This window comes from Meles meles, chromosome 5 (assembly GCF_922984935.1).
Source record: "Meles meles chromosome 5, mMelMel3.1 paternal haplotype, whole genome shotgun sequence".
NCBI classification, from domain to species: domain Eukaryota; kingdom Metazoa; phylum Chordata; class Mammalia; order Carnivora; family Mustelidae; genus Meles; species Meles meles.
In genome coordinates this window covers 98,136,923-98,149,217 of record NC_060070.1, presented here as the reverse complement: position 1 = coordinate 98,149,217, position 12,295 = coordinate 98,136,923, and the positions used below count along the sequence as shown (strand labels likewise).

General features: G+C 36.9%; 1 protein-coding gene across 1 annotated transcript; it reads left to right on the top strand.

Annotated features, from left to right (window-relative positions):
* Positions 1-5,154: 5,154 nt before the first annotated feature.
* LOC123941396 (beta-defensin 110-like) lies at positions 5,155-5,316 on the top strand. The gene has a single exon (XM_046004467.1). It carries the CDS (start codon positions 5,155-5,157, stop codon positions 5,314-5,316), a length of 162 nt encoding a protein of 53 aa, XP_045860423.1.
* Positions 5,317-12,295: the final 6,979 nt, after the last annotated feature.

Genomic DNA, 12,295 nt, shown 5'->3' with positions numbered 1-12,295 from the left:
GTGGTAGGTGATAAGAGTTTTTCTGAAAGATACCCAAGGCATGTCTGCATATGAACTAATCTGTACTGGTAGACCCTCCAACCTTCAGTGCTTGACAGAGAACACCAAAACCATCTGCATTTCTAAGCTAGTCTCTCTTTGTGTGGTCTAGGCCACCAGCTTTCCTTCAGCCCAAGGAACAAATATGACAAACTTGAAGGAGAATATAAGCCTATGGGCATCAACTATGAAATTAATATTCTTCCCTGAAGAAATCTTTTAACTGTGTGCTGTATGTGATATTGATGAAATGTTCTAGAAGCCCTTTTGATAAACTTCTGCATCCTATTTCCTTAAAGAGAAAGAGGTGTCACTAATTATTCATACTGACCTCAGAATTTGTTTATAGCAACAGAAAGAAAGAATGAAGGAAAAGAAAAAAAAAAGGTAAATACATAAGGGAAGATATCTGGCAAATTTCTTGCTAATGCATTTTAACTTTCATTGGGTTAATTGATAAAACATCTTGATAATCTGAAACTGCAGTTGACCCTTGAACAACATGGGTTTGAAGTGCATGAATCCATTTATAGTTGGATTTTTTTTTAGATAAATACAGTTCAGTATTACAGATGTATTTTCCCTTCCTTATGATTTTCTTAATAGCATTTTCTTTTCTCTAGCTTAATTTATTGTAAGAATACAGTATATAGGGGCACCCAGGTGGCTCAATCAGTTAAGCCTCTGCCTTTGGCTCAGGTCAGGATCCCAGAATCCCAGGAGAGAGCCCAGCATCAGGCTCCCTGCTCTTCTGGGAATCTGTCTCTCCCTCTCCCTCTGCCTGCCACTCTCACTGCTGTGTGGTCTCTCTCTGTCAAATAAATAAATAAAATCTTAAAAAAAAAAAGATGCAGTATATAACACAGACAGGATATGTAATATACGTTAATTGACTTTATATTATCCATAAGCCTTCTAGTCGACAGTGGCTACATAAAGTTTTGGGGAAGTCAGAACTTACATGTGTATTTTCAACTGTGTGGGAAAGGGGAGGGGCCATCAATGCCTCCAAGCCTCGCATTGTTCAAGGGTAACTGCACTTAGCTCTAAAGAGCTGAAACTTTCCCATTTTTCTCTCCTTTGGTCCAGAACCGAAATTTCCACAACACTGTGTGTCTTCCTCCATTTTAGTTTTCTATGAGTCAGGATTAGCAGCGACTCTGATGAAATAGACACTACCAGGCATTGGATATTTTTGTTGTAGTTAGTAGCTCAGTACACACCTGAATCAGTTAAAAGCATTCCGTTGAAATGAGATTTATCACCATCAAATTCCAGCATGGAACTAGCAGCAGATGATATCACACACTCAAACCCTCTCCATTTCAGGATTTACTTTACCTCAATGTCCTTGGGCAAGAACAAAATCTTACTCCAAATAGTAATTTATTTATGCAGAAAACATTTGACTAATGGCTTGCCTCTTCCCCAGGTATGATGTTTTGGGTTTGGGACATGAAAATAAAAAATTACAGCTCCTGTCTTAAGGAACTGATATTTACTGATTACAAAGTGAATTTTAAGTAACCATACAATTTGATAGAGTTGAAAAATGAGTAAGACATGGGATCCGTCCCCAAGAAGAGCAATGTCAATATGTCAATTCAAAACACTGACAATATGCCAGGCACTGCATCTCACAACCCCTCTCTCATTTAGTTACCAATTCAATAATATTCCTTGAGAACTGACTATGTGTAGCCATAATGTAATAAGATTGGGACACATTAATAAGACAGACAATATTTCCTATCTTTGTAGGAGTGCATATTCTAGAGGTGGAGAAAAATACAGGCAGTAAACATAATAAACAAGCAAATTAGAAAGTAGCTTAAAGAAAAAAAAATCTCATGAAATCCGACTAATTATACCTTGAATATATCCAGAATCCTACCATTCCTCATTGTTTTTATTGTTAGCACTGTGAACTGAGCTACCATCATGTGTTGCTTATATTACATTAACATCTCCTAACCCAAGAAAGTATCTCAGAGAGGATGTTGGAAGATGATAAGTTAGAGTTAAGGGACTCAAAAATGAAATTTTAAATAGGATTTTTCAGGAGGCCCTTACTGAGAAGGGAACACTTGAGCAAAAAATTGACAGAGGTCAAAAAGCATCATGGGAGCTCACATGAGATTTGTGGGGAATGCCTGTGATGGGTGCTGGAGAAGAGTGGGTGGGGAGGAGAGTCCTGCGTGAGCTAGTCGGAAAGGAAATGTGTTGGCAGATCACCCGGAGTATTTTAGGAATGAGAAGGGATCTTGCCTTCTGTGAGAGAAATCCTGTGGGCTTTTAGCCATAGGAAAATTTGAATTTCATTAAAAAATAATAATAATAAAAAGAAAATCCTCTCTGAGATACTTTAATGAATTAGAAGATACTAATGTAATATAAGTAACACATGATGGTAGCTCAGTCCATGGTGCTAACAATAAAAACAATGAGGAATGGTAGGATTTTGTATATACTAAAGGTATAATTAGTCGGATTTCATGAGATTTTTTTTCCTTTAAGCTACTTTCTAATCTGTTTTATTCTATTCTTCACCAAACTTCTTGAAAAACATCTTAGACTCCTAGTCTCCACTCTGTTCACCAATACATTCACCCCCTCATCAATTAACAAAATCTTCATGCTAATGTGATCAGTGTTTTTTGTTTTTTTTTTTTTAAAGATTTTATTTATTTATTTGACAGACACAGATCACAAGTAGGCAGACAGGCAGCTGGAGAGAGAGGGGGGAAACAGGCTCCCTGCAGATGCAGGACTCCATCCCAGGACCCTGGGATCATGACATGAGCTGAAGGCAGAGTCTTTAACCCATTGAGTCAACCAGGTGCCCAGATCAGTGTTTTCTTTTTCTTTTCTTTTTTTTTTTTTTTAAAGATTTTATTTATTTATTTGCCAGAGAGAGAGAGCGCACAGGCAGGCAGAGTGGCAGCAGAGGCAGAGGGAGAAGCAGGCTCCCCGCCGAGCAAGGAGCCCGATGTGGGACTGGATCCCAGGATGCTGGGATCCTGACAGGAGCCGAAGGCAGCCGCTTAACCAACTGAGCCACCCAGGCATCCCCAGATCAGTGTTTTCTTAAAAGCAAACCCAAAGCCCTATTTTTATTCTTCATCCTGTGGACTTCTGCACACTGCTAGAATTTATCACTGTTTTGACAATTGTCTGACGATTATTTGATGGTCTCTTAAATGCAGTGGCCTCCAGTACTTTGTCCCTGAATCCCTTTTCTTCTTGTTTCATATGCTTTCCTGAGATTATCTTTGTTCACTGTAGTGAATTCTGCTATCAACAAATTTTTTTTCTCAAATCTTCCTAAACCACAAAGTTGTGTTTATGTCTAGTTGTGGAATTTAATTACCTTGCTGGTTTCTAAATTCTTTAATCCTGATATGCCCAAAATATAGCTCAACTTATTCACAAAGGCTAAAGTTTGCATCTCATTTTTTTATTCTCTGTTTCACTAATTATTAACATCAATGGCAAGACAGTGGAGTCTCAAGAATGCAGACTAGCCTAAAAGATAATTATCCCAATAAAAGTTTTTTTTTTTAAAGTAAAATGTAACCATGCATCACACTCTTCTCTACTTTTCATTATATCAAATATGGCTCTGAAATAACTTTAGATTTCACCAAAATTTACTGGTGAGCAGGGATTCTGTCATGGTGAGTCACCTTTCCATTCCAAAATGACATATATATATCCACATGGCAAAACCCTCCTGACAATCTCTTTCATGTTATGCTTAACTTTCTTTTATTTTCTACTAACTTTATTAAGAACCATAAAGTTAGTCCATTTGAAGTCTTCTCTACATTTGAAGTTTTTGACTAGTTCTCAACCAAATGCTTAGAGAATACTATGCACTCAAACACCTACCACATGGAAATGAAACATCATTCTGAATTTCATTTAGGTTCTGGGCAGACAATTAGGTTCTATGAGTTAACATTATATAATTTTAATCTAAATTAAATTCAATTTGTTCTCTAAATTTTAATGACATTATTTTGCTTTATTTTTCCTGACATACAAAATTTAATATTCAAAATATATTTGTGATAGCTATGCTTATTATATTCTATCATGCAGATAGATGGAATGACTAATCAAAGAGAAGTAAATACGATGATAAAATTTGGGGTGGGGGAATAAGCCTGATTTCCAAGTCTCTTTTCTAAAGACATTATTTGCAGTACAACTGAATCATTAAAAGAAATAAAATTCTAAGTAACAAAAATATTTGCTTCCATTTTAATGTATGACCCCAAATCTATGAATTTGCAATCTCAGGACATCCTTCTTTGCATTGTGTTAGATGATTCACTAGAAGACTAACGTGGGGATCCTCTTTTTATTAAACACTTAATATACAACAAAACTGTGTTTCCTGAGCATATTTTATGTGTTTTTTCCCTTAATAAATTACTCTATCAGTAAGTATTTCATGCTTACTATATTACAATTATCATGATATACAGGGTAGGAAATAACAGGGAATCAGAAGAAACCATTACTATCATAAAAGTTTTATATTTTGGTGGCAAGAATAAAAGGATCATAAAAACATTTAAGAAAAATACATCTATTAAGTACTAAGTTATGTTTTTCATTCATTATTACTGCAGACTGGTGAAAAGGACATATCCATTTGCTCTAATATAATAAAAGAAGATTTCAATTAGGAGTAAGATCTGGAATTGAGAAGAAAGCATTGAACAAATAACACTGTGAAGAGGCAATCAGACTAAGTTTAAAACATTGAAAAAGCATGAAAATAAAATTCATAGGTTTTTAAAGAACTGCAAATGCCATCTTAATGAAAGCATAGGAGAGCAATGTGGTCCTAATAAATAAAGAAAAAAAGATAGGAAGGCAAGAGCCTTCAGGAGCCAGCTAAAGCTTATTACCAAGTGAACTGTAAGATAAGGACATACACATCTGTGCAAGGAAAATGTTTGTAGCTTCGTCACTTTCTGTACCAGCAGCTACCACAATTTAGTGCCATGAAACTGCTTCACCAAACCCTTCACACATGATCTTATAACTAAACAGATTTTCTTCTTCCCTAAGAAGAAGACTCTCAAGTGAAAAATTAGACTGATGACTTATATGTCTTCTTTGCCTGCAGCCAGAAGTGACATGGAGCCCAAGTATCGATTTCAGAGATGTGAAAGAGTGAAAGGAAGATGTAAAACATTTTGTGATGATGATGAATATGATTACGGATCCTGCATTAAATGGAGATATCAGTGCTGCATATAAACTCTGGAAAAGAGAAGTATGATTGAGCATCGAAGTCTGGAACAGAGACACATATTACTGACTCAAGGGTGGGCAGAAAGAAAATGCAATGTTAATAAACATATTCATTTCTATATTCTCAGTACCACTGCTTATGTAAATAAAAATAATTTGGTTTCTCTTCTGTCTATTCATTGCCTACTTTCTTTGTATTTCAGATGGATAAACATATTCATTAAATAAGACATCAGACTCTAATTGTGCTTATAATGTCATTATGATCACGTTGCCATCCAGCCATTCATGGTAATCATCTGAGTTGCTCTGGTTCATCTCTAAATATATGTGTGGGACTTTACTGCCAGTTTTACTATGAGAATCATGGTTATCTTCATACTTGCTTTTTTCCATGTTGAAATATCTCCAAATAGAGATATAATTCTTTCTTAAAAGAAAATGCATGTTTTCTCTCTTCCATATGTGAAGGCTTCCAATCTTGGTTCATCTACTGATTTTTTTTTTTTTGTATGCATTTAACCAATTCCTGTAAGATGACAGTTTGAGATGACACAGTTTAATAGTTCTCTCAGTAGAGCCATGAAATACTCTTATTGGTACTGCAACAGGATAAATTGTAAGGTGTTAGAGAGAGAGAGCGAGAGAGCTCCTTTTACCCATGCAATCATTTATTCCAATAAAATTCCATGAGTAAGCTAAGTAATGGTTGTTCTTGTTCCAGCAATTTAGGACTCTGTTCAGCTGGCTCAGTTGGCAGCTCCCAAAGAATGTGTCCTATTGAGAGAATCTTTCATTTTGTTGGAGAAGGAATTGGGATGCCACAAGCAGTGTAGAGTCTTATGGTAGGAAGCTCAGTTTAAGCTGATGAGTGAACCTGACCAACTACTCAGAACACCAATCTCCAAGGTCCACCACGAGATCTGACAGGATTAGTTTTGTCTAAGAGAGTGATGTGAGAGAGGTTTAGATGTTCAAGAATTTCAGTTTTCAAAAGCAGCTTCCACGACTGTGCGCGTGGCTAACTCGGGAATAGTCACCGTGAGCCTAGGAAAGATGAAGACACATGCATGGTAGCAAAAATGAGGACTCCCCTGGCCACCGCAAAGACTATATTATTTACACTAGAGACCGGCTTTTGCATTTCCAAAAATTGTGCTGCTGTGGGGGCCAGGGATGAGAAGGTAGAACTTAGTTTAACAAAGGTTGTTGTTGGGGCACCTGGGTGGCTCAGTGGGTTAAAGCCTTTGCCTTCGGCTCAGGTCATGATCCCAACGTCCTGGGATCGAGCCCCGCATCGGGCTCTCTGCTCTGCATGGAGCCTGCTTCCTCCTCTCTCTCTGCCTGCCTCTCTGCCTAGTTGTGATTTCTCTCTGTCAAATAAATGAAATATTTTAAAAAAAGAAAAAAAACCCCAAAGATTGTTGTTGTTACATTACACCTATGTGCTTAAAACTGTTCATGCTACTCTACCTGAAATATTTAAGTTATATTGTGTGCATAGATTGGTACACATCAATACATAATATGACTTCATTTCATTGAGACACAATGTTTCTAAACTGATATGTCGAGAAAAATGCATTGTCTTTGTGAAAGTGCAGTATTCTCCCTGACTCTTTGTTCTTTGAAGATGCCGCTAACAAAGGATTGAACTTTTCTCATACTTAGCAAGCCCCAGGAGGTAAGAATTCTCTGTTTCTTCATTTTAACAACACATGATATGAGAAGGAATGTCTTTTAATCCCTTTCTATTAAGAAATTTTCTACTGTGAGAATTTTTCTCTTTTTTCCTTTTTTTTTTAAAAAAGCATTCTCTTCTATATGGTCAGAATTCCATGAGCTAATTCAGACATGTTTATATAGATATTTACACTTCCAAATTTTGAAAGTAATTACTTTGTGTCTTGAATGATAATATTCTAGGTGTCAAAGACCATTAGATTAATCCGATTACTACCACTTAGAAACAGTCAGCTATATTCTAATCTTTCTGGACACTGTAGCTAGTTGGAAAAAAATTTGAATATAATTTTTAACACCATATACTTATCCATGGTGATTGCTTACAGTTAGAAAAAGATCAACTTGCCAATTCTTTTTCTTTATTATTGCTTTCTTGCCAGTGGACTAATTCCTACCAAGAGGAATACCAGTTTAGTATACTCTTTTGCATACTTCAGGGATATCATGTTCACTGATGACTTCTCTGAATATTATTTGTTCTATCTTTCTAATGGTAAGTGAAACAGATTCTGTGAATACTGAATGTATTAGACCTCATAGAACTACTTAGTAAAATTTCTTCATCTAGTGGCTATGTCTCCAAATTCGCTGTTACCAAATATGCATTAAGTACTGTACATAAATACAACTTTTAAGTAATTTTTACTTGAATTTTTTACTGCAATTCATGACCTGTACTTTTTATTTATTTATTTATTTATTTTTTAAAGATTTTATTTATTTATTTGAGAGAGAGAGAGCATGAGAGAAGAGAGGTCAGCAGGAGAAGCAGACTCCCTGCCGAGCAGGGAGGCCGATGCAGGACTTGATCCTGGGACTCCAGGATCATGACCTGAGCTGAAGACAGTCGCCTAACCAACTGAGCCACACAGACACCCCATGGCCTGTACTTTTTAATATGTGTCCCAATATACCACCGCCTTAAAAAATCTCTGGTATATGCTCAATTAATAACTGTTAAATGAGTGTTTCCCAGAGCTGTATGGATTTTCCTTCTGTCAGCTGATTCCGAATTTTCTTTTGAATCAGTAGCAATAGGCAACTGATTCAACTTCCTTACATTTGATGATGAAGTTCTTTCAGTTTTTATTTATAGGTTACAAATTTGTTGTAAAGAATCCTTAAGCAAGTTTTTTTCATCACTGTGGATCTCACTTCCCTAACCTGTCGTGTAGAGGGTTTTATTCTTCAAGCATCCTTGTATGTGTAATTACCTATTTATCACTTTGTAATTTTCTTTTTACTGTTACTGTATTGCAGAGGTTAGCAAACGACAGCCTATGGGCCAGACCGAGTCCTCCTCCTTGTATGGCCTGTAAGTAAAGGCTAGTATTTACAGATGACATTGTAATTGATTTGATGGTAGGAACTACTAACTTCCAACATCAGTTAAGAAAAATGTTATCCCATCTTTCTTATCAGTAGATCTGTATTCCCCCCTCCAAAATATTATATGCAATCATTCTTCCTACCTACTGAATTTTTAGCAGTTCAAATTTATGGAAAATTGTTTTCTATCTTCAATTTAAGTTCCTACAAAATATCCTTGATTTCATATCATGGCCAGTGAAGCCTCAAATATTTGCCCTTTACAGAATACATTTGTTGGTCCCCATACAGAAAAGAATGAGTAACATTTCCAGGTGCAAAATGTGGTCTGTGCAGCATCTCTTTAAGCATTACCTGAGAATGTGCTAGACATGTTAATTCTGAAGGGACTGAAGACACTCTGAAGGTGGGGCTCAGCCATATCTGAGCCCTCAATCTTCCCTCAACTTGATTGTAATGCACAGAAAATTTGCTAACCATTGCCTAGAAATGTTCTTTACTATTGAATTTTGAAGCAAAATCAGGATCCTTTAATGTCTTTAGTTAACTTGGATCGAATTTTTCAAACCCCTTGACATTGCTGATAAAATATTGTCCAGTAGGAGAAGCAAGATGCCAAGTAAAATATCTTTCTTTAGAGAGGATAATGGGCAAAAGGAAAACACAGAGAGAAATTTTAGATAAGGAAATTAGAATTCTGTCTCCCATATGTATAGTTTGTCAATAAGTATTGCGTGACCTAAACTAAGTAAAAGTAAAATCAACCAGTACATGCCATTTTATTCTACTTTCTCCACTTCTCTACTTTTTTCTACATTGATGTCGCTATACTTTGGGCACAGAATACTATATAGTTGGGGGGAGGTGGGATTGGGAGAGGGGGAGCGGGCTATGGACATTGGGGAGGGGAGGCGAACCATAAGAGACTATGGACTCTGAAAAACAACCTGAGGGTTTTGAAGGGTCAGGGGTGGGAGGTTGGGGGAACAGGTGGTGGGTGATGGGGAGGGCACGTTTTGCATAGAGCACTGGGTGTTGTGCAAAAAGAATGAATACTGTTACGCTGAAAAAATTAATAAAAAGGGAAAAAAAAAAAAACAGCAGTGCTGATTTTCTTGCTGCCTCAAAGGATGACATAATGGTCAACCAAAGGAATGTGATCAAGATAGCTTTCCCCTCAGCTTTGACTTAACTTCAGATGGATCTCTTCCTGAGGAGAGACCCCTGACCCCACTTTTCTTATTGAATTCACTTTAGAAAACTTGCAATTGTAAATTCTTTCTCTATTCATTTGAAAAATATGTAAATCTTCTCCCAGCCTCTCCTCAGTATTACCAGAAATGTCTTTCTCAAAGACCTGAGAACCATCCCTTTGAAATATACATTTCAAAGGACATACACTTCTATCTCAGTCTCTGTAAGAGGCTAAAAGTCTAACTTCAATGGGTGCCAGTTATCAAATGCAGATAGCCTAATCACAGAGGAAAGTACTGGCAAACTATGAGATAACTTGCTGTGTTCTGGGTAGCCCAGTGATCAAACTCCTCCCCACTTGTCACCACACCAGATCCTAAGAACCTTCTTTCATTCTGTTTCATTGAAATTGAGTTCATTTTCTCTCCTCTATTGCAATAGTCTTCAATAAAGTCTTCCTTGGCTGTTTACCTTTGTCTAGGGCAACTTTTCCTTTATCAAATAAAATAACAAAAGTTTGAATTCTGGGTTTGAAGGATTTGCTTAGGAAATATCCTGCCCAATATAGATAGAAGACATTATTAAGAGAAATTCCCTTTTTTGGTAGAATGCTATATGTCCCATAGGAGTTACACATATAGATGTTGTGAGAGGACAGGGGAGATTAAGATAACTTTTCTTTGAGTGGTCAGGGAAGACTTCAGAGAGGAGGTGGTATTTGGGGGCAAGGAGCACCTCATGTGTTTCAATTACCAGGAATCCCTAGAATCTGGCACAGAGATTGACCAAGGGCAGATGCTTGATACATTTTCATAGACAGAGAATTGATAGCTGGATGCACACATAAATAATGAAGATCCAAAGACCCCATCTCAGAGTACTCATATTGAAGAGCATACCATGGAAAAGAGGAAAACAGGGAGTTTTCAAATAGAACCAAAATAAAGTTAGAATTAGGAAAAGCATTTTCAGGAGGAGGGGTCATATATAATGCCAAATAATACAGGCTATCTTGGAAGGTGTGGTGTTTTGGATAAAGTGATGTGGGACACAGAAACAGAGGAAAATCATTAAAATTCCTTACCTACTGACAAGCCCTTGAAACAGACAGAGTGGCTCTCCCCTGGGGACTCAACTGTCCTCACCTTGAGGTTTTGCTAAGGACAATCCTAGCCTGACAGACCCCCTACCCCAACAGGTCCAACCAGGATCCTGTAAGTCTACTTTAACAATTCCTTTAGGAAACTTTATCTCTAAACCTCCAAGGTAGTGTCAGCAATCATTCCCAAGCATATGACCCACTGATATACATCTAAAGGGTCTCACGAGAAGACTTTTATTACTGATAATAAATAACCTTTCTCCCAACAGTAGCTAGCCCCTCAAGGTCCTGGAGACCTTGCTTCCAAAATTCCTTAGAGACTTACATCATCCCTAATCCTCTTTGTCCTCACCTACCGCCGAGTTCACCCTACTCTGCCTTTAAAAACTCTGACTGTAATTGGTTCTGGGTCCAAGTCCCTACTCCACTGTGCCGGGTGTACTTGGACCCAAGCTTAAGCTTGTCAAATAAACCCTCGTGTGATTGCATCAGTGTTGGCTCCTTGGTGGTCTCTCATATGTGAGTACAACAAAAGTAAGCACATAGTTATACAAATCATTTTAAAACTCTGTTTACAAAAATAAAATAAAATAAAATTAAAATAAAAATAAATCAAACTGTTTACAAAAGGATTAAAATTCAATATAAGAGCATAAATGCTAACATTAAGAAAGAAAACTTATGTTTTGGACAATCCTCTGATTTCTTTGCTTGTCTTTGCTAGGCTAGTTGTCATCTATCACTGACACATGTCTTCAAAACGTCTCCTGAAGAACATTGGAAGTCCAGGTTCTTTTGGTCATCCTGCATTTTCTTAAGTGCTTTATGTCATATTGCTGGTGCCACTGCCCAGCTTTTTAAACTTCCATTGATCATTATGTTATTGGATTTTTGGTTTTTAAACTTTTTGCTTTTTAAACTTTCATTGATCATTATGTTATTGGATTTTTGGTATTTATATTTTAAGTTAAATTTCTCAGTGGCAGTAACTTCTCTATGTCTAGACTGGAAATTTAAGTTTCATGTGTTTTTAAAAATTTTGAACATCTTTACTGAAGTATAATTAACATCAATTAAGTGTCTATGTTTAAATGTTCTTATATCTGGAAAAGCATATGAGTATCATTTCTGTCTCTTTCCCTCATATGTAAAGTAAGGAGAATGATTCTTTTTTACCTAAAATAGACACCAATTTATTTACTTGTTACATTTGTAACAAGTTCTCTATTGCTGTGTCCATGCTGTACTTCCATCTTTGGGGGACTTTCTCCCATCATTCTCATCTCAGGATTTAATCAGGAGTCAACATTTTCTTATAATTCTTGCTTTTAACTATGGTAATATTGAAAGTTCAACCTCTGATCACTGTGGCCCAATCAGTCTTTACCTGGGATTTTTTTTTTTAAGATTTTATTTATTTATTTGACAGAGATCACAAGTATGCATAGAGGCAGGCAGAGAGAGAGGGAGAAGCAGGCTCCCTGCTGAGCAGAGAGCCCCATGGGGGGGCTCTATCCCAGGATCCTGGGATCATGACCTGAGCCAAAAGCAGAGGCTTTAACCCACTGAGCCACCCAGGTGCCCCTTACCTGGGATTTTTAACACCTTCCTCTC